Source organism: Calidris pugnax, unplaced genomic scaffold, assembly GCF_001431845.1.
Source record: "Calidris pugnax isolate Ruff unplaced genomic scaffold, ASM143184v1 scaffold36, whole genome shotgun sequence".
In the NCBI taxonomy this organism is placed as follows: Eukaryota; Metazoa; Chordata; class Aves; order Charadriiformes; family Scolopacidae; genus Calidris; species Calidris pugnax.
The window spans coordinates 3,477,770-3,501,163 of NW_015090825.1; the positions used below are offsets into that span (position 1 = coordinate 3,477,770).

General features: G+C 40.0%; 1 protein-coding gene across 3 annotated transcripts; it reads right to left on the bottom strand.

Annotated features, from left to right (window-relative positions):
- Positions 1 to 403: 403 nt before the first annotated feature.
- On the bottom strand, positions 404 to 21,316 carry LOC106886884 (patatin-like phospholipase domain-containing protein 3). 3 transcript variants are annotated; one of them, XM_014940149.1, is made up of 9 exons: positions 21,014 to 21,308; positions 15,456 to 15,688; positions 14,826 to 14,891; positions 11,638 to 11,847; positions 10,477 to 10,537; positions 7,545 to 7,760; positions 6,454 to 6,586; positions 4,783 to 4,899; positions 404 to 1,442 (listed from the first exon to the last, which is right to left on the bottom strand). In XM_014940149.1, exons 1-9 carry the CDS (start codon positions 21,201 to 21,203, stop codon positions 1,151 to 1,153), a joined length of 1,518 nt encoding a protein of 505 aa, XP_014795635.1. In that variant the 5' UTR covers positions 21,204 to 21,308; the 3' UTR covers positions 404 to 1,150. The 3 variants fall into 3 exon arrangements, 2 of the variants coding, with proteins under 2 accessions (XP_014795635.1, XP_014795636.1); XM_014940150.1 differs by lacking the exon at positions 21,014 to 21,308 and adding an exon at positions 17,478 to 18,048; XR_001411755.1 differs by having other exon boundaries at positions 1,070 to 1,442; positions 6,454 to 6,578; positions 21,014 to 21,316.
- Between the last annotated feature and the right edge of the window lie 2,078 nt (positions 21,317 to 23,394).

The window sequence follows — 23,394 nt, forward strand, 5'->3', positions numbered from 1 at the left end:
CCTCCCCTGGCGCAACTTGAGGCCATTTCCTCTTGTCCTGTCGCCTGTGACTTGAGAAAAGAGACCTTTGCACAGCTCCCTGGATGTTGATGCTTCCTCTAAGTCTTACGCGTTTCCTTCTTCTTACAGTTGGTCTTGAAAAACTTCCTTTGGGTTCTCATCCCTCACTGAGACAGGAGGGACACATTTTTTCTAGCAAGAGGGAAGTTAAGGAAGGAACGAAAAAATCTCTCAAGTTGGAGGGGAAAAAATGATTGGGAAAGATGGGGCAGCAATCAGACATAAGACCTAAACATCACTCACCACTTGCTATACATTGATTATTTTTTTTAAAGTCTTCTGTAAAGTTTAACAATCAGACATAAGACCTAAACATCACTCACCACTTGCTATACATTGATTATTTTTTTTAAAGTCTTCTGTAAAGTTTAACACCGTCTCAAATTACCGTTTGCTACTAATCACAGTCACTATTTAACCTACTTTTCAAAACTTAGTTAAGTCCTTATTAAGTACAAACAAGTCCTCTGCAATCACTGAAACTACCCGATTACCCTTCAAGGGAATGTGAAGTAACATGAACTGTGGAATAAGCACAACCACCTAGAATATTCCTGTTCCTACAGTAGCTCATGCAGACAACACAGCAGTATGTTTAAACATAAGGCAAACAGACACTGGAGGCCACTAAAGAGCTCATTCGTGTATTTCCCTTTATGAAGTAAAAGTCCAATTTCATTTAAGTGCTATAAAAGTAATCCTAACATAGAATATTGTTAAGAATCATATTCTTTAAAAAGCTTGTTTGATGCTTGTTTGTCTAACAATCTGTTTACAGAATTTACATTTTTCTGCTGAAAGTAGATTTAAAAAAAAAAAATTTATTTCCAGAGAGACATTATTTACTACAAGTCTTACTACGGTTGATTGAGCTGGTGCTTTGACAGAATTGTAGTCTGTTACTTAGTATAGCAGCCACTGGTTTTATAATCCTTAAAAGTGTAGAATTCCCAAGGCAGATTCGTCAGGAAGCTGTAAACAAATAATTTTCCAAGACTTATTGGCAATAAACAAAGTGATCTGTAGTCCTTTAGGATTTAAATTTCTCTGCCAAATTGGAATTTTGGAAGCTGTGGAATCTACTTCCAAATTAGTACTCTGGAGCAGTATGGAAACTTGCCTCTGAGGAAGAGTCAAAATCTATTTCCAACCCAGACTCATCAGAATTTGGGAGAAAATTAGGGTAGGAGTTTAAATCTGAATGCTCCTGGATGTTGGCAGAAGCATTTTTCATAGCTGAGCGCACGAAGCACGAAGATTCCCAGAGCCAGGTTTCAAGGTCTGCAGAAGAGTGAGGCATTTTCAGATGGCAGTATGAAGAATGAAATTCCACAGCAGATGGGACAGTCTGACATTTTCTTAGCGATGCATAATTGTCTTTCCTGTTAAAGAAAAAAAGAAACAGCTTATTAGTGCTTCCATGACATTTCTATTACTGGTCAGATGTCTGACAGGGAATCTTCATAGAAAAGGAAAAACACTAGAGGAGAACAGTTAATTCTACATGCACTTAATGAGGTAGGATATGGGACAACAGGAAAAGGACCTTGAAATGACCATATCTAAAAGAAGGGCACTCTGCCGTTATGTGTTGTCCTCAGAAAAGCAAGTATGAAATAGTTACATTAAGTCAAGGGCAACGAAGCTGGTGAGGGGGCTGGAAAACAAATCGTATGAGGAGCGGCTGAGGGAGTTGGGGCTGTTTAGTGTGAGGAAGAGGAGGCTGAGGGGAGACCTCATCACTCTCTACAACTACTTGAAAGGACACTGTAGAGAGGTTGGTGCTGGTCTCTTCTCACAGGTAATTAGTGACAGAACGAGAGGGAACGGCTTCAAGCTCCAACAGGGTAGGTTTAGATTGAACATTAGGAAGGAATTTTTCACAGAGAGAGTGGTCGGGCAGTTAATTCTACATGCACTTAATGAGGTAGGATATGGGACAACAGGAAAAGGACCTTGAAATGACCATATCTAAAAGAAGGGCACTCTGCCCTTATGTGTTGTCCTCAGAAAAGCAGGTATGAAATAGTTACATTAAGTCAATAGTTACATTAATTATCACCAACCTGGACAGCTGGAACAGAACTTTCCTACACTGTGAAAAGTACCTGACTCACCAGGTTAGTCTTTTCCAATCTGAGAAATGGGAAACTGATGTTGTCACCAAGAATACTCAATTTTTTCTTTAAAGTTGTCTCTCTCTCCTTTCTCACAGTGCTTTTGAGAAAAAAAACCCAATAGTTACTTTAATTATCACCAACCTGGACAGCTGGAACAGAACTTTCCTACACTGTGAAAAGTACCTGACTCACCAGGTTAGTCTTTTCCAATCTGAGAAATGGGAAACTGATGTTGTCACCAAGAATACTCAATTTTTTCTTTAAAGTTGTCTCTCTCTCCTTTCTCACAGTGCTTTTGAGAAAACAGAACTTTCCTACACTGTGAAAAGTACCTGACTCACCAGGTTAGTCTTTTCCAATCTGAGAAATGGGAAACTGATGTTGTCACCAAGAATACTCAATTTTTTCTTTAAAGTTGTCTCTCTCTCCTTTCTCACAGTGCTTTTGAGAAAAAAGGCCCAAAGCAACCTGCAATGCACCCTCTCACACGCAAGGAAACCCAACTCACCATACACACATTCAACACCAGTTACCACACCTGAAGTTCAGGTGTACTAGAAGATACCATCCACCAGGTTAAGTTTCCTAAAAGGATTTTCATACTGTAAACAGTGCAAATTTTCATGAGATTTAAGTTTCATTCCAAAACAGAAGCAAGATCTGCTGACATAAGGGGAAGAATGTAAAAAAAAAAATAAACCCAAAGCAACCTGCAACGCACCCTCTCACATGCAAGGAAACCCAACTCACCATACACACATTCAACACCAGTTACCACACCTGAAGTTCAGGTGTACTAGAAGATACCATCCACCAGGTTAAGTTCCCTAAAAGGATTTTCATACTGTAAACAGTGCAAATTTTCATGAGATTTAAGTTTCATTCCAAAACAGAAGCAAGATCTGCTGACATAAGGGGAAGAATGTAAAAAAAAAATTAAAAAGATGGGGAGATTACTTTCTGCGAAAGTAGCAGGAGGTTCTTGGTGGATGCTGAAACAAAGTACAAGCCCACAAAGAGTCACCTGTAGAATACAATGCAGGAATCTACACATGTAGACCTAGCTACCTGAAGGGGGAATCTGCTTAAAGGAAGGCATCACAAAACTTAGAAATTTGACAGTGTAAACAGTTCAGTGGGAGCTGATCACCTTGAAGTTCTGCTAAAAGCATACAGCTAAAGCCACATGGCCACCATGTTCTGTTTTAGGGCCAAGAGCTTGCTCTTTCCACAAGAAGAGAAACAATGTTTCTGGTTAATCATGACTCAATGACCAAATAACCCCTCTGAAAAGCTAGGTCTGAGACAGTCTTGTGACTTTGTGTCTTCCAAACGCCCATTTCAGAGGAAGAGTCTCATGACTGTTAAGGCTGGAATACGAGCGACGTCAAAAAGCTGCTAATTAAGGGTAAAAGCAGGAAAATTACCCTACCCAAAGTTATTGTGGAAAGGAATCAGAAATGCCATTAAGAGAAGGAGGAAGAAAGGACACTGGATTACATGTGGTATCAAATAACTGAAGAGGTGACAGAAGGTTGATAGCAAATATATACCAAGAACTACATTTCTGCTCAGAGAGATGGCCTCAAAACCCAACTACTGTTATACAAGAAAAGGCTGTAACTGATTAAAGGAGAAGTGAGGCTATTAGTATACTGGAATTATATGCTTCTGAATTCTGGATAAAACTGAATATTGTAAAAAGAAATTATCTTTACAACCTAATATTACAGCCACCATTTAATATTTCCAAAAGGGGGAAGAAAACTCAAGCTTCAACCTCATTAAGTCTTCCATTAAGCCAGAACTTTTAACAGGAAGTTTGACTACTCTGTACTTTCAAGGAATGGATCATATGAATTGGATCTTTCACAATGCCAATCCAGAACCTGCCAAAGCTTCTTCAATCTCACACCAGCTTAGCCAGAGAAGCACAATGAACCTAGTTACAACCAGGTTAGAGTAGAGATTTCTCTTCCATGGAAATAGAGGCTCCTAAAAATTCTCCCTATGTGTCTCATATTAATTCTTCTCAACTATTTTACAAGACTGTCCTTCATATTCATCTCCTTTTTAACTCTTACAACTTTTCCTGTCCAGACTCCTAAAAATATAGTCTTCCTCTAATGTTTTCCAGCCCCTATCTGCTACGTCTGATTTAGAACATCTTGAACAATGTTTTCCCACTCTTTTCTTCTTGATTGCTCCCAGCTACTGTGGAACAGAGATGAAACAAGACCTCTGTTCTCAAGCCCAATGCTTGTTCTCAAATCCATCCCTTTCCCCAAAAAGCATAAGCCTACCAACAGGCAACACCTCTTAATCTACAATATGTAGCAGTCACATTGCTCAGTTATAGACAAGAAGCACCAGAAAAACTTAAGAAACAATGCTAAGGATTAGAACCAGCAAGAACTTTGATCAGTTATAGACAAGAAGCACCAGAAAATAAACTTAAGAAACAATGCTAAGGATTAGAACCAGCAAGAACTCTTTTGTATTACCTTTGAGAAAATTATTAAATCCTGTTTTAAGAGAGAAACTTGTAGCACTTAAAGCCCTAACAAAAGAACGAGAATTTCTAAAAATGCATCCACTTTACCTGGATGTACAGAACAGCTTGCTTTTAGCCTGGGAATAAACTGTACCAGCAATCCGACAGAACTGTTCTTGCATCCATCGAACATCAGCAGGCATGTCAGGAAACCAGTTCACTAACCTATAATCAGAACCAAAATGCACATTGTTTCATAAGCAGTAGATTCAATCTGCGTTACATTCTTACACATCACATCCAATAGTCAACAAAATAACACAGCTTTCATTCACAGAATCACAGAATCTTCTAGGTTGGAAGGGACCTTAAAGATCATCTTGTCCAACCGTCAACCTAACTGACAGAAATAGACACCCACACAACAAACAAGGAGCATCACCATCACTAAACCATACCTCCCAGCACGACATCAACCCGTCTTTTGAACACCTCCAGGGATGGTGCCTCACCCACCTCCCTGGGCAGCCCATTCCAATGCCTGATAACCCTTTCCGTGAAAAAATTTTTCCTAATATCCAGCCTGAACCTCCCCTGGCGCAACTTGAGGCCATTTCCTCTTGTCCTGTCGCCTGTGACTTGAGAAAAGAGACCGACCCCCACCTCTCTACACCCTCCTTTCAGGGAGTTGTAGAGAGCAATATTGACTCCCCAAATTGACTCCCCCACCAAAGTCTGCAGGTCTTCCCAACCTCTCCAAATTTCCATTGCTTTTCTACAAGCTCAGAAAAAGGGCAGCACAGACCCCCGTATCTCTGATCTATGTTGAGCAGCTGACCAGTACATGCATTCCACGCCTCGTGATCAACATGTAGGAAGCGTGCAGAAATCTCCTGTCTCTGAGATGCCTTTCTGTATGGTAGGAAATTTCTGGTCAGTTTAAAGGTAGGTGGGAGAGGAAGGAAGAACAAAAGAAAAGCCCAGTGGAAGAAGGACTAGAAGGCAGAAACAGAACCATGTCACAACTGTTCTTTTGTCTCCTTTGATGCTCTTAACAGAAGTCAGTTACACAAAAGAGGGGTGAGGGGCAAAAACCCACATTAAAATTCTGTTGAAACTTGCTTCCTCTTCATCCACCAAAACACCACGTTAAACGGCACAGAAATAAAATATTTTACTGAGTTCTATGTGGTTCCATTTATAAAATCAAGTATTTTCTGAAGATAGTAATGACAACTGCTGTTCAAGGTTTGGAGTTCTCTTAAGCAAGCACAAAGCTTAGTGTTCATGGTGCACTCATGTAGAATAATTTCTCCTTTACTAGAACTGAAAAACTTCTAAAATTAAGCCTTGTTTCAAGAGCACAGCTTTCAGTCAACCTAAACAAACTGGGTAAGAAAATCTATATGCCTAGTAAACACTGGATTTCAATCCTGCCTTCAAAAAGAAGCTAAAGCACAAGAAATGTCTGGACAGAGTTCAAATAGCACTGCAGAATATAGTAATAAAGAATGTGCTCCTGGAAAACACAAGTAAAGGTGCTTCCTTCAAGCAATTATGAGACAGCTACTAGTAATAGGAGTAAATAATTTAGAAATCTTCTTAATGTTTACCTAGCCTTAGACTATACAGGCTTTAGGAGGATGCATTATGTAGCTAGAAATAATGGTCTTCTGACAGTTACCACTTGAATTCTAGAGTACAAGAATGTCTACGACACTGAATAAGATCTCAATGAGTAAAATTTCCAAAAGTGTAATAATTCTAAAAGTTCTTTACCGCAAAGCAACAGAGTAAGCGGACTCCACTGGCAGCGTATAGGGCAGCATCAGGTAGGATATCACCCTCATGGGGAAGAGTTTCGAGAACTGAGCGTAGAATCCATTCTGTTCTTTGCAAGCTTCCTGCAATGCTTAAGGATAATTATTGTTGAAAAAGATATTAGACTATTTGAAAAGAGTTTAAACAATTTGCTCAAAGTTTGGTCATCTTCAGTCATCGTTATCAAGTGTCTGAATGAGGCTCAGACAGAATTAATCTCAAGGCACTCTTACCATAAACCTTCTCTATGCTATTTTAAAATACTAGAAACACAGGCTCATACCACAGGAACAAGAGGCACTACCTAGAACTTCTAAGCAACACATCTAAGAATTAATTTTTAGTAACAGGATGTAAAGCTCACCTCTCCAAAAATACTTATGTTCTAGATAACATTCCAGTCTTGCTAGAGACTCTATAACTCTAAGGAGTTTGTTTAAATTCTAGAGTTATGCATGTTCTAGTTGTTACATATAGTTGTAAGAAATATCACACTTCAAATTTTTTTCTCCTAGGTCACCGGGATCACAAGTTTCAGATCTTAGAAATACCCATCAACATCCACAGAAAAAACGAGTCAAAAGTTATAGATTAAAGAAATACCAGAAGTGGTTTTGGTCTATTAACAGCTTATTAAAAGAGACAGTAAAGACAACGAATTAGCAATCTACAGAAGTCTGTTTTAAAAATAAGATAACCAGTGTTTGGGTTTGAGGTTCAACTTTGGTGTGAAATATATGCTTACAAAATTACTGTGTACATGCAAGGTTTATCCAAAACTAAATGAGAACTCAATTCACAAGTCTGCAGTGTTGAAAGCAGGTCCTTCCCCCTGCGTCAAACTTATTTCTGTGTACAGAAAGAAACGTACATGTTCACATTTAATAAGTATTTAAAGAACTTTTGTGGGTTGAGCTAGTCTCTAATATCACAAACAGTTGTAAGATTAAATAAAAAGCATCTTATGCAAATTATAAGAGTAAGCAGAAGGGGAAAAATAAATCAAAGTTTGCCTCTCAAAGTTACAGGAAACAGTCTGAAGAATGTACCTTTACGAAGTCTAGGAGGTAGACTCTCAAATATGCTCTTCTCCAAAGGCCATGGATTTTGGTTCAACTGGTCATTAAGGACGCCCATTTTAAAAGCTTCCACTTTGTTATTTTCTGTCAATGTTTTTTTCTTCATATGGTCAATGTGTTGTGCAGCCTCATGAGGATTTTTTTTTGGAAAGGACAAGTGGATATAAATTGAGTCATTCAGAATACCTGAAAGAGTCAAGAATTTCCACTTAGGCTTGACCCACGGGTTTTCAGAGTACCTGTGATCTGTGTATCCATACAAAGGCCTACCCTGAGGGAACATCATCTACCCAATATCAAATACACTTGCTCATATAATCCCACAAATGTTTAATCACAGTGATGAATACTCTTTTGCAGGTTTTCATTAAAATACATTCTAAAGAAAAGGAAAAAGTGAAATTAATTGAAACTGCACTGGAAACACACTATCATTTACCAAATTTGTTTTCCAGCAAGCAAATGATTTAAAGACAGTAAGGAAAACTGATTTAATATTTATTTGAAAGAAAACACAATTCATCACACATTTGGGAAATTTGATATGGCAGGTATCACATGAGTAGTTTGAGGCATTGCTACAACAGGGTGGGAAGGAAACAGAGTAGGACACAATATTGTTTGAAGATATATCCAAAGTACAGATCTAAATCAACATTGGTTGCCTTGCAAAACTGGTGCCAATTAAGAAAGAGCAGTGATAATTACCTTAGAAACAAGCACTAGATAATGAGCACAAAGTGAAAAATACAAAAAGGGTATTTATATGCAGTTTCCAGAAAAGCATTCATTATAAAGTTATTTATATATATAAAACCAGCCAAATTTGACTAGGATCCATACCTACATACAACAGAGTTAGTAGTTACAACTACTCCTAAAAGACAAATTTAAGAAGAATATACAGTGAATTTAGCAGAAAAGTTATCTGAAGTGTTACAGATTTGGGGGGTTGGAAATTAACTCCTATAGTTGAAATAATAAGAAAGACCTTGCATAATGAATGGGTTTGGAAAGGTCATAATTATCACTAGTTAAGCTTGAAGCAAGACAAACCTGTGACAGAATAAGAACAAAGGTGATCACAGGATCAGTACTGTGAAAAAAAGGAGGACAATAGTGCAATAAGCAGAGGACATGGTGGACAGACACCAAGGAAGAGCTGCAAAGAATCTCAGATATTACTGCGAGATGGAAACATGCACATGGGAAACTTGTGGGTGCACTACAGCAACAGAACCCATCTCAGCAGAGAAAACCACAAATTGTAGGCCCTTTGTATAGTTTGTGCTTTTAATCAGCTAGTAAAAGGTATAAAGCAGGACTCTCTCATTCACTATTTAATATTACTAGAAAAATCAAACTCTTTAAGCAGAACTGTGACGTTCTTTAACAGTGAAGAAAACTTCCAAGAAAACCTGAATATTTAATGTTTAGTTATAACAGAGAATAAGCAGTGAGCACATCAAGCTATGACTGCATTACAGTGCTGCAACTAGTACTATCTGTAATAGTGCAAAAATCCCATTTCAGTTTCCTCTGCTCTAATCTGAGGCAGTACCAATTTCCTTCTGCATCCAAAGACTACAAGGGTTAGGCACATTTAACACATGGTTAACTTCATGCTAACATCAAGTTACCTTCTTTAACTTGTTTGTCTCAAAGTGTGCAGAGCAATAACATTTTTAAGTATAAAATATGTTACTAGAGTTCTCCGAGTAGCACAGAGGAACTTTCAATTCTTCCCAAACTTATTTGGATCCCAACAACTGCTACATTACAAGTTGTCTTCTTCTAAAGTTTTTCATGATACAGACTAAGGACCTGACTGTGACTGAGTTTATATTGTTGTTATCTGCCAGCTCCCAGTTCCGGACTATAAGGTGTTACCTAGAAATTCACTTGGATGACAGCAGAGAGGATGTCCTGGTTTTGGTTGGGTTAGTTTTCTTCCTAGCAGCTGGCATAGTGCTATGTTTTGGATTTAGGTTGAGAATAATGTTGATAACACACTAATATTTTAGTTGTTGTTAAGCAGTCATGGGCTTTTCAGCTTCTCATACTGGCCTGTCAACAAGAAGGGAAGGGGGCACTCAAGTACCTGGGAAGGGACACAGTTGGGACAGCTGATCCCAAGTGACCAAAGGGATATTCCATACCATATGAAGTCATGGTCAGCATATAAAGCTGGGGGAAAGAGGAAGGGGGGCATTTTCAGACTTAGGGTGTTTTGTCTTCCCAAGTAACCATTATGCATGATGGAGTCCTGCTTTCCTGGAGATGGCTGAACACCTGCCTGCTGATGGGGAATGAATTCTTTGTTTTGCTTTGCTTGCATGTGAGGGTTTTACTTTACTTATTAAGTTGACTTTATCTCAATCCACAAGTTTTCTCACTTTTCCGATTCTCTGATCCTCTCTCCCATCTCACCAGCTGTGGGAGAGGAAGGGGGAGAGGGGACAGAGCCTGGTGAGCAAGTAGCTACGTGGTCCTACTGGCTGACTGGGGTTAAAACCACAACAGACAAGATCAGACGACACAGGTTCCTCAGGAGTGGGAAACAGTAGCCTATTCCCATCCTTCATTATTAAAACAAAAGAAACTCATAATATGATTTCCCTAGAATTGGAATTCGTTGGTAATTTCACTTAACAATACCTTATTCACTTCACATAAATTCAACAAAAAACCACCAGAAATTCAATTTCTGTGTGGCTGCACAACTTACCTCAGGTGAATAGTTACTACAACTATATGATTTCTACAAGAACTATACTTACCATGATCCCTTCAAAAACCTCAAGGACCCAGCCCCTTCTTAGCTACATACAATCTCCTCACCTTTTTTTTTTTTAAACTCAGGTTAAGACCACATCAATAATAATCCACAAGTGTAACATACCATTCTCTTTCAAGAATTTAAGAGCATCTGAATATCCTTGCTCACAGATCTCTCCTAGTACCTGCAAGCACAGGGTAAATGAGTCAGACAAATAAAAGGAGATTCGACTTAAGATCAACAGTTTGCAGTACAAAAAGCCACTTCTACCCACCCTCCATTCTTCTAATAAAAAAAAATACATTAACAATTGCTATAATTCAACAGATTCAGATTAATATGCCTACTGTGATGACGCAGACGTGATCATGCACACATGAACTTATCTTTCAGCTATTACAGATACACTGCATTATTCACCTAAAAGGACAGCATTCTAACAGTCTGCAAGAATTTCCTCCCGTTTTGTTTCTTTGACTAGCCTTCCAGCAGATGCAAGCAACAAAGAAACAGGGTAGCCTGGAGTATACCAACTCCCCTCCCTCCCAGTGCTTCCCGCTTCCCAAAACTAGGAAAAGTCAGCTGTGCAATTCTCATGCTCAGACTTAGTCTTCCACATGAAAACATCTTTCACCAGATGCAACACCAGCTCACCTACACAGTAGTCCTAGACAGAAAAAAATAAAAAAAAATTAAAGCCTACATAAGTAGAATTGAACATTTTTCTTCAAGTGGTCAAAAAGCCCTCAATTAAAAAAATATATCTATAGCAGTCAGGAACATTACTTCTCCTCTGTAGTATATCCCAAGACAGTTGGCAATTCAAGACATTTTCCTTAGCAGATCTGCAATTAACAGCACTTAGCAAAGTTTAAAGGCAACTTGAAGTATTAATTGAAACATGAAGTATTTAAATTTTTTGCAACATGAAATACTAATTGAAAACTTTACAAAACCATGAAGCTTTAGAACTTCTAAGTTCTGAAGCACCTGGTTAGCAGGTAAACATGCAGGGACCACAAACCGACGGTTATTAATTTACCAGTGTTGGTTTTATGATAGAATTTTGTGCTAATTCCCAAATAAATACTGAAAGCCAATAGCAAGACATGCATTTTAAATCTGAGAGAGACTCAAAATAAGGAGAATAATGACAAACTATGAAAAAAAATAAACAAGAAGAGAAGTGTTACCGGAAAAATTTATATGACTAGATGAAATGCTAAGAATACAATAGCTTTCTGCAAAAACAAGGCTACTAACTACATGAAGGCAGTGAGCTACCTTAGGTTCCGGTGGAAAGAGCGCTTGCGTTAAGCGATACAGGTTCCCCAAACTGAGCTGAATGCTGGTGTTGGTCACGTTCATTTCATGAAAGTTGGCAGAATTCCCCTTTGGACAGATATCACACTCCCCAGCAAAAGGCGAAACCGTGATGGTATTCTTAGATTCATAGTGAGGTAAGTTGTCACTGATTCCTCCGTCCACATAGCGCTACAAAAATTAACAGAAAGAGGAAGTTGTAATGGCTGAGTATTTCTAACTAGCAGATTTTCCATGCAAGAATTAAATAGTACTGAAGGCTGTAACAGAACAGTCTCTGCCTGTGCTCCCAGCCTAAACATTTTAAGTAACATGCTTTGTCCTCTAATGCCAGTTACAAAACATTCCTACCTATAGTTCCATAGATAGCCTAAGATTACTCTATTTGGGATTTTTCTCTCTAATAAAGAACAAGTCCATTTTAAAGATCATAATGCTACACAACATGCAGGGGAAAAGTAGCACAGCTGTCTCCTCTTCTTCAAGGGACAGCACCAACCAAAGAGCTACCAGAGTACTTCCTTAGAAAGAGCACAAGTAAAGAACAGCTCTACACTTCAAAGCTCAAGTTCCATAATACTAAACCATTCAGTTAGAGTTATTTTAAGTTACTCTTAGTGATTAGAATTTGATATCAAAGCATCAAAAATATTTGGACATAATGAAACTGCAAGTAGAAGTGGACAATGCTTCAGGAACCTTGCCCACAGTCATGGATATCTATTCTGCTTTGAGTGCAAGTTTAGAAGCTGTTCCAGATTATGCTTTTGTCTCCTTCGTGCTGAGTTGCCTCTTTCTGTGGTTTTAGTGCATCATCATCTCAGACATATTAAGATCCAAGAACTGAGGAGTTCTGTATCGGGGTAACTGATCTATAGTGCAGCAGCTACTGTGGCTAAAGACAACACCTCCATTGGCTCACAACAGCCATCCTTCCAGTGGGGCCAGTTGTAGCTAGTTTGTTCTGACACTGGCAAAAGGCCACCAGCTTTGCTGGTTTAGTGGCTGCATTTTCCTCCTCCCTAACTAGGCAACAAACATAACCTGTAGGTCCTTGTAAATTGTAAATGTAATAGAGTGAGTGATTTAAGCAGGAGCCATCTGCGGGATCAATTTCATCTGCCTTGATACTCACTCCCTGACCATTCTGAGAAACAAGTTCAGAGGACAGGTCAGAACAATTTATCCAACATACTCTTCTAGAGCAGCCTGTTCCTACCTGTCAGCTTTCTTGGACGCTCTTTAGACCCAGCAGCATGCAGCTACTGACCAAATTCCTGTAGGTGTGTAACATCATCACTAAAGGACATGGGCAATCACTAAATTCTTTGTGGAAGTAGCAAGTACAATAGAAGAGGTTTGGCAAAGAAGGAGCCATAGCATGCAGCCTTCTCTTGAAATTACTGCAAGGTGGAAGTACTCATTCTTGTCACTGCTCTACAGAGGTAAATTGTTTTAATTATTTGGAGTTACTGCTTATCTGTTCCCCCTAATAAATTTTTATCTAAAACCATTGCTGTGTTTAAAAGTATTAAAAAAAAAAAACAAAAACCAACCACAAAACAAACCAAACCAAACCCAGCACACCCAAAAGCTTCACAACTGGCAGTTAGATATACCTATTGAAAGTTATCCCTAAGTCTTTGTTTTAAAGTATACATGCATAAAGCACCACAACAGTAAGCAGCAGGATGCTACAAAGTTTACATTCTTGACATTCTACTGTGTTGAAGCACTACAGGAGTAACATGAAGCATAAGCAGCTTTGGTATTCTTACCAAGTTACATCAAAAATGCCTCCCAAGCATTAAAATCTCATCGAAATAATCACAAAGATCAAAAAGATACAATGATTCCTTCCTTCCCTCCGAACAGGCCCAAATAAAGCATCACTTGTATGTTTTTGTACTCTGAACTAAGCCTTTTAAAGTAACATTGTTGTCTGATGGCAAGAACTGAATAGCCAGATTAGCCTGGATCCACCTAAACCTTGGATTCAGTCCAACGTCCTGTTTTCATAACACCTTTAATCTGGAAGAGTTTAAGGAGACACACAAGGTTTAGAAGTACAGATAAAGAAAAAATCCCTATACCGTTCTAATCACTTTTGCTTAAATTTCAGCATGAAGAAAGAAACACATTTCATGCCTATCCTTAACCTTTTAGCACTTCCAAACTGCCTTGAGAACAGTCTGTAATCAACCATTGTTAAAGACATTTTGAGTTTTCTTTCAGTATTCTTTCCCTTTCCTTGTGTAAGGAGCACCAAAATCGGAAGGAAAGCAAATATAAGTTAATACAACACTGTAACAGAAAGCCATGAATGTCACTGCCTCGATTTTGAAATGCATGTTTGCTTCTAGACTTGTTAATCAAAACATGTCTAAGTTATGCCAACTTTTCTGCAGTTCTTACCCCTTTAACGGGGGATTTTAGAAAATCCAGTATAGCCACGAAGTATTAAGAGGTTTTGTAACCAACAGTTCCTGTGAAGTAACAGAACAGATCAATATACTGACACTTTACCTTTAGAAAGCAACCTTTCTTACACTGAATACAAGTGACAGAAGACATTAAAAAGCTCTGATTATAATATCTAACTGCACATGGAACTTTAATCCAGTTTTAAGGCACATCTCCCTACAGCAAGAACACAAAGATATACAGTAAACTATCTTACTTTTTTTAAACAAAAAAGTGTAAGCGACCCTTCCTATAAATTGGTGCAGGTGAATAAGCATCACTTTCTTCAACAAGACTTTTTTTAAACAAACAAGTGTAAGCGACCCTTCCTATAAATTTGTGCAGGTGAATAAGCATCACTTTCTTCAACAAATATTTATCCTTAAGTTAAATACTTACTAGCTTAGAAAACCATGTTTTATTTACTGCATCAGCAAGCAAGAAATCTAAGAGAGCACGCACACCTGTGTGTATTTTGCAGGGTGGAGAAGAAATATACATAACAGATCTTCCACATATTTAGTATTTCCTTGCTTTTTTGAAAAGTTGTAACATGCAGCTAGAGGACTAGAAGCTATGATGAAGGTATTTATTTTACAGTAGAATAACCAAAAAAACATACACATTGTCTCCTAATATTTTCAGAATAGCTAGAACAATTTTTAGTTCTTAACAGTGAGACTTACCACACCTCTAAACGACGGTGGAATTAGGCCACAATAAATAGGGACAAATGAACTACAGATTAAAGCCTGGAGGAAAATGAGACCATATAAATTAAATGGTAACTGTTCTATTATTGAAATGATCATTTATCTCTTTAGATGTTAGCAAAAACAACAAAGCAAGCAACCAAAACAATCCCCAGCAACTATATATAAATAAAAAGGAGGGGGGGGGGAAAGGCATTATTTTAAAAAGGATGAGGGTATTCCATTTTTTTTTCAGAATGTAACCACACTCCATCTAAAAATAATAGTAAGGCTGACTGAAAGACCATTTCTAGAAAAGCTAATTAGCAAGGAAAAGTTCATGATCATTCATTCAAGGTATACATTTTCTGAGCAACCAAAGTACCTAACTGGGGACACAAATACAAGCATTCTAGGATCATATTAAACTAGCTTTGTAACTGATATTAAAAATTTAAAAAAGCTATTTCTGACTGTTTCTTGATCATGGCTTTTAGAAGAATTATCTTTAAAATACTGCCAAAGCCACAATATCCTAAAATGTTTAAAATGGAAATCCAATGGATGATGTTAAATGGATTTAAGATTACAGAAACTTTTAACAGTTGGCAGAAATAAACATACCTGGACAACTTCTTCTTTAGAGTTAAAATTAGATATCAATGCGTTTTTGCCATCTGACACTCTGGTTAATGAAATACACAGTCTGCCCGATGACAACTGGTGAGTATTTTCTGGAAGATTTCTCATCAGTCCATCTCTTATTATCTTTATCACATTAAAGGAAGGATGAAGAGGACCAAGATTTCGCTTCCTGGCTTCTTTGGCTAATGCCAGAACATCTGCACAAGCTTGAGCTGAAAATAAAATGCATTTCATTTAAGAACAGAAGGTATGTCAAAACCCAACAAACACACTTCCAGTAATAAAGCATGTCTAGAGCTCCGACTTTTCTCTTTGCTAGCATGAAAATTCGAGAGCTTTTTAACAGATAAAATAACTGTCCACTAGAGTTTAACAGAGTTTAGGAGTTTTCTGAGGAAAAATATAGTTTGGGCTTTCAAATAGATTTCCTGTTTTGAACTTCCCACCATGTTACTTATGTGTTATTTATATGTAGGCTGTAGGTGTAAAATACCCATATAACATGCTTCCATTAGGAATCATTCAGTCCAGAAACATGTTCTTTAAAGGAATCATTCAATCCAGAAACATGTTCTTTAAGAAAAAATAAAGATGAATGATCTTCTGTAAGCACGTACGCATGGACATATTCCATATGCAACATCCATACAAACCCACAATGTATGATGCACAGTTTTAAGGTCCACAGTATGTCTGCTGAAGAAGCAGAGCACCTGGGTTCATCACCACTAGTAACACTTGCTGAACATTAACCAAATGTAAGGTTTCAGGGCACCATTTATATACAAACATAATAAAGGCAACATTAGATGTGAACTTATGCTAAGGAGCCTCAGAAGGGAAGGTTTTTAAGCAGCGGGTAAGGAATGTGAAAGAGATCTGTAACACCTCCCACATGTAAATAGATGCAATATGTAACAGACATATAATAATTTTTTTGTCCAATTAAATCAGCATTTGGGAACTAGATCAAAACGCTACAGAAGACACGATTTGTTCTTTGGAACACCAAGATCACACATAGTAAGCTCATAGTAAGAACAGCAGCTCATCCAACTGCAATGTTTTGTTTGAATTTTTAATGTCATGTTTCTCCAGGGCATACTTTGAGGAAACTGCCCGATAAGCTTGTCAACTTGGTAAAGGAAAGGGGGTGGGGAGGAAGGTCAAAGTAACAGGTTATTGACCTGAGTGATATGCTACAAGGCCATCTAAAAATATTTCCAGAACTTGCATATTTTAACTCACAAAGAAGCTTTCTTGAATAGATAGGATTCAACGTATCAAGTTAATGTGAGCACTACACTGGAAACGACTTTGCTTAGCCTGTGAGTCCAGATTAATTTACAAAAATATTTTTTACAATATTATTTTTCCCCCTCAAATAGCAATGTCTAAACCTTTCTCGTTCTTAGCACAGTAAACCAAGAGTCTATGTTTGAAAGGCTAAGTCTAAAAAATTCTGAGACACAGCCCACTTTTACCACTTCAGTTTTTTTTTCATTCCACCCTTACAGAGCAAAGCCTTGGGCCACGCATCCCCTGATACCAGTGGCCTGACCCTGCCTCCACCAAGAGGATAGCAAACAATTTAGACACAGTTCACCGTTAAGCAAATATATGTTTATGTTAGTAAAACACATCTTACATGCAATTAAAAAAGAGGCACAAGGCACATTCTAGCAAGTGAAGTTGTTATTTCCAAAAGTAGTTATGCAGACAGTTTTATCAGTTCTAATTTTTACGCAGATATAAATTACCACCTCCCTTTTTTTTTTTAATAAACTAATTTAGCCAAGTTTAATTTTCTAAACTTTCTAAAGAGAGAAATCAGGCACGTTGCAGGACTTTGAGATACTAAACTACTAGAACTCTGTCCAGGAACAGCAGTCTTAGTTCATGCATTAATTTCCCTTTGCAAACTAAGTACCTTTTTGAAAACTTATGCACCAAGCAAGTAAATTGCTTGTTCTAAAAAAACAGAGCAAGAGCACTGGGTACCTGGACATACAAGGAAATAAATACAGACGCTTTCACCTCTCTGCCAGATCTTGACCCTGTTTTTCTAGGTAGCATCCTGTGAAACTGAAGCTCAGGCTATTTGCACTACAGTCCTGTTTCTGCAGGAAAAAAAATGAAGTAAACCAGTGACCTCTACTAATGATGTAGTTCTGATTATATACCTCTCACTGTAAAAAAAGTCAGGCAAGTATCAGTTCACTTTACATACTCCATTAAAGGCATGCCAAACTGATCATCTCTAACAGTTTAGATTTGAGCTTCTCTCATTTCAACTTCCTGTCAGAAAATAACTACCCATCAAATTGGAATTTGATTTCACACTTTACTCTTATATAAGAATCTCTATATTTGAGGTAGTCTATAGGGGGGAAAAGAAAAACCAAGTTTACTTATTTTGTTTATTGGAATTTTAAATATGAGAAGAGCTCCTAAGCAGAAAAAGAGAACATGCTGTGAATATCCAAGAGTATGTGATATTAAAACACTAAAAATTTTAAAAGCTGTTCATTATTAATTCAACAGACTTCAAAGTACTCCAACTTTTTTTTCCTTCTCCCTTTCTTCCTCCACAGGGCAAAAATGCAGTTACCTCTTAGGCTGATGTATTCCAAAATGGGATCTTCTCCTCCCATGACAACAGAAAGGGACAGAGGGCTAGAGCTCAAGTCAGACTGGGATTTTAGGCAGAACCTGGTACCTCTGTTTTATTTTTTGAAACGTTAAGAGAGCTAAAGAAATTAATGTTCCTATTAAATGTGAACTGTTTCCAGTTATATTTCTATATTCTGTTATAGATTTATATTCCTGTTTTTAATGATTAAACAACTATTAATTCCTTTCCCACAGAGTAAAACCTGACATTGTATTTACAGCCCCCACCAAACCTGTTCTCTTTAGTGCCCCACTAGAATGGGCAACCACATGGCCACTGAAACATGGGGTGCCCTAGACATCCATGGGAAAGATCTAACAAGAGGAGTGGACCTTAACAGTTCCAGTTTGGAATAGCCTGGAATGCACTTCATCCTCAAAAGAAGAGTCACCTCTAAGCTCCTCCCTCCATCCTCCCCAAAATACAACGAAGGAAGCTTCTTCCTCAGTATGTAAAAGTACACTTTTTTTCCATTCAATGGCTAAAGTGTATGTTGGTGCTGGTTTTGAACTGTCTTACCACACACCCAAGTGGTTTTTTTGGTTGGTTGGTTTGGTTGTTTGGTGGTTTTTTTTTGGCAGGGGGTGTTGGTTTTTTGTAAGTTTGCAGGAAAAGTTTGGTTTTTTTTTGGCAGGGGGTGGGGGCAGGAGGTGTTGGTTTTTTGTAAGTTTGCAGGAAAAAATACACTTGCCTGTGAAATACAATAACTTGGGCAGTGACCACACACATACTAGCTATCCTATTAGTTAGAGAAAAGCAGAAATCTCAGTTGGCATATGAGAAAGGAAAGACAAGAGAATAATTTGAAGTCTGCTAGTCTCAACTATGAAAATGCCACAAATTTTAAAATATGTCATTAACATACTTTCAGGTAAACAATATACAATTTTTTGTGCTCAAAAGCACTTCAAATATTTAAAGCAGCTTTCTTAAATCGCTTACAATGACTTAAGACTTAAACTTGGATATAGGCTAAAAATAAATAGCTATTGTGCATAGATATGATTTGTTTTAAAAGCTCACATTAGGTTCATAGTAACTCAAGTGTGTTACGTTAGGACATCACAGCAAAATTAAATCAAAAGTTTAAGGAACATAAGTTTACTGCTAAAGCTTTGAAGAAATAAAGCCTACGTGACAGATCAGTGGCTAAGCAGCAGGGACAAGCATTTTACAGCATTGTGCTCTTGCACGTACAGGGAACTCCTGTTCATTTTAGCCAGTGAATTGTTCCCTCAAATTTAAAGCAAAACCCAAACCCTCTCCAAATTCAAAATAAGCATTCATTATTTTCCTCCTCCATCTATACATAGGATGAAAGGTGAACTTACAAAACCTTCTAGTTATAAATCCATTAAGGGTACCATTAACAAAAACAATCAGTGTTAAGTCATGAACTAGACAAACTTTTATTCAGTTAATTACTTTGGTTTAAATGAAAAACCACTTTTAGATTTCCAGATACTTCATATGCTTTTTTAACTAAATTCCAGTCACTATCCTAAACACCTTGATATTTTACTTGTATCAAGCTTCTTTTAATGCCTAGCATGTCTGATTCACTAGATAAATGTATATCTGGGTTCTGATGAACCTTAAATATGTAAAGGCATGCCTTTCCTGTTGCTAGAAAATAAGTGCTTGTTTCATACAAGAGACTATATTTGGCTGCAAACTAACATCTTTTATCAGTATAAATAAAAAAACCCAAGATGAATTATATTACTTAAATCACAATTAAAATCAGTGATTTTAATCAATCTACTGTTTCTAATCATATACCTAAGCGACCTATGCAATACATACTGTGCACAGATCAAAGAAGAAAAGCATGTTAAAGCTAACCTAAGCCCTTACCTTAACTCTTAGCCTTGCCTCAAGAAAGGAGAGCCTTTAGAGGAAGTAAGTTAAAGCTAACTGCAACTTCATTGTGCAAAGGCAAACTATAGAAGAGATGCACTTTTTCCCCCAATAAATATTTTGTTTCCAAACTGATGACAAGGTTAGTCTGCTTGCTTTTAAGGGTGATAGGATTTAGCTACCTCCCGTTCTCCCAACGGTGTTCAATTCCTCTACTTTGCACAAAGGCAAGAGCGCTCATCATCTACCCGGTATTTGCAATTCTGAAGACAGGAGGTATACGAATTCCTTAGACAGACACACAGCTGTCCCTCTGCCTGGGGGAGTTAACTCCGGCCACTTGACTACGTTAAGTGCTGAAATCAAATGAGGCATCGGCAAGACCATTTCTTGAGCCCGGGAGGTTGCCAAATATGCATCCAAGGGGAGGACACGCTACCTTTGCCACCTGCCTCTTCCCCCACCCTCAAGGAAACGCACCGTATCTATGTATTTTACTCGGAGGTAAGGGGATACGTAGGGGATGAGAGGTAAAGGAATCAGGATCACTGAACGATACGGGGTTGAAAGGGACCTCTGGAGATCATCTAGCCCAGGAAGAGAAATAAAGACAGCCCCGCACCTACAGGGCCACATAACCCGCTCAGCTTTAATTTCATAAAAGGGGTTATGTTCATCTCTGGGGACAGAAAACGAGCAAGAAGAAGAAAAAAACAAGAGCCAGCCCCTCAGGGAAGGGCAGCCCAGCCCAGCCGTTGCCGCTGAGGCGGCCTGAGCCGCTCCCCGGGGCCGGGGCCGAGCCGCAGCCGCCTTCAACCGCCGCAACGGCAGCCGGCCCGACCCGCCGCACCTGCCCCTTCCCGTAGCCCTAAACATTTCTCTGCTCAAATCTCCTGGAAGACTTAAATGCATCCCAACACATCCAGGCAGGGTTTAGCTCCCTGGAAAAGGTGCAGGCCGCCAGATGCCCCGCCGCCGGGAGCCGCAGAACGGAGCCGCTGACCCAGAGAGCCGCCTCCGACGAGGACGGCGCCGGCCAGCGCCCCTGCGGAGGCGCCGTAGATGTGCCGGGCGTCGCGGATGACGTGCGGGGCGCGCTCCTGCAGGCAGGTGGCGGCCCCGATGTGGTAGACGCCCAGGAAGCCGCAGCCGGCGAACGAGACGCTCCAGCCGCGCTCGCGGTCCAGCATCATCGCCGGCGGGGGCGCGCGGGCGGGCCGCACAAGACACCGCCGAGACCAGCCGCTACTCCGCGACTGGGGCGAGCGCGGCGGGGCCCTCCCGCGCCTTACATGGCGGCCGCGCCCTAGGCCCCAGCGGCAGCCAATCCCGCGCTCCTCCTCGCCCCGCCCCGGTGGCCCAAGGTGCCCCCAGCCAATCCAAGGGGCGGATGCAAATGAGGCCACGCCCCTCCGTCTCGCCCCCACCCGCGCGCTCGTCACAGGGAGGGCGCGCGCCGTGACCAGCGCCCTGAGGGAGGTTCGGAGGGGTCCCTCGGCCGCCTCAGCGCCCCCCATCGCCCCGGGCGGCCTCCGCCGGACCCCCCCGGCACCGGCACCCACATCTCCGCCTCGCAACCTCCCAGGGAATCGGTGCCGCGGGGCTGGTCCCGCACAGCCCACCCGCAGCCGAACGCTCGGGTGATAACGCCTTGAGTTTTCGGTAAGAGAGGAGAGCGGCCCTAGGGTCTGCCCCGGCTTCCAGTCACGGGGTGGTGGCAGGGGGATACAGGGGCTGGTTTAGCAATTAGCCTGATTATCCAAGGCTGGGAGGAATTGATCATGCTAGCGCGTACCAGTCGTTTGTACTTCGTGACCTGCTGTAAAAGCAAGCGCTGTTTAATAATCCGGCAATAAATCTTAAGAAAATGGTTAATACTAGGCTTACAAAGGGAAGGATTGTAGAATAATCTGCTTTTATTCTGAGTATCTCGAACCATTAACTTACACGGTTTTGTGTTCGTGTTCTACCAATGTTTTACAGAGAGAATCACAGAATCACAGAATCTTCTAGGTTGGAAGGGACCTTAAAGATCATCTTGTCCAACCGTCAACCTAACTGACAAAAATAGACACCCACACAACAAACAGGGAGCATCATCACTAAACCATACCTCCCAGAAGTACAAGCAAAGCAGCTAAACACCACTTGAAGTCTGGAACGGTGTCATCTGACAGAGCTTCAATAGCAGCCACCTGACCCGTCCCGTCAAAACCAAGCGTCAGGAGCTGATGGGCTTTTGGAGGTCTCACAATGGCATTTTTGAGCACCTGCAGACCTCCAGAAAATCTGAAGGACGCGGGCAGAGTGATTGGCACCAGCTGATTAATATGATCACTTGCGATTGCCTTTACAGGGCTGTTTAATGCAGTGTGGCATCACAAGGTCTGCCTTAGCTGCAAGCAGGCCCATAGGTTTGTTAGCCCGGTGCTGTGCCAGATCTACTCGCTGCGTAATACGCCTCTATGAACAAGGTGCCTTGTTGGTGTCAACCAGCCCCGACTCTTGCCTGCATCAGTGTAGTGAAACCATCATCCTTTCAGCTCTGCAGACTTGTTTTCCTCACCGCTAGCTCAGGTGTTTCTGACAAACGCTGCACTGCAGGCCGGAGATGAGCCCTAAACATTTCTCTGCTCAAATCTCCTGGAAGACTTAAATGCATCCCAACACATCCAGGCAGGGTTTAGCTCCCTGGAAAAGGTGCTGGTTTCCTCTAAAAGTTTTAAGAGGAACTGGTATTTGGATGTGACTCCTCTCCATCACCACAAATCCCAGAGGTTCCATTAGGCTTTCTGCTGTAATGCTGGTGGAGATCGAGTGGCTCAGAAGGGGATTCACAACAATTACCTTGCCCAGCAGGGAGTTTCCCAGAGCTGGACTATGAAAAAACAAAACAAAACAACCCCCAAACAAACAGAGAACAGCATGTCTGAAATCCTCTAGGATTTAATTGCCTCACTCAGGGCTGCAGAAAACCTCTTTAGCTGCTCACATGCACCATCACACCCTAACAATGGGATTTAAAAACATCTCAAAAGAGTCTGAGAGGAGCTCATACTTTCCTAGGAGAAACCTGGGAGAGGATGTGTTGTGCATTTATTTTTTTTTATAAATAGAAAGTGCACTGACAGTAAGAGCAGGATTCAAGCTCTTTTTCAGTTTTGAGTGGGTTTGAAGGCATACTGAGCCATCATTAGATACTTCTACCAGGGAGAATTTGAATAAGCTTCAGACAAAACGCTAGGATGAGAAACGGGGGATTCTGCCCACAAGCACTGGGCTATACTTCCATTTTCCCACCTCTAACTTTGCTCTCTAGCCACCTCGGTCTTACTGGGCCATGCATTTTCATCTATTCATCGTCTCACCATTTTGGTGAGCAGA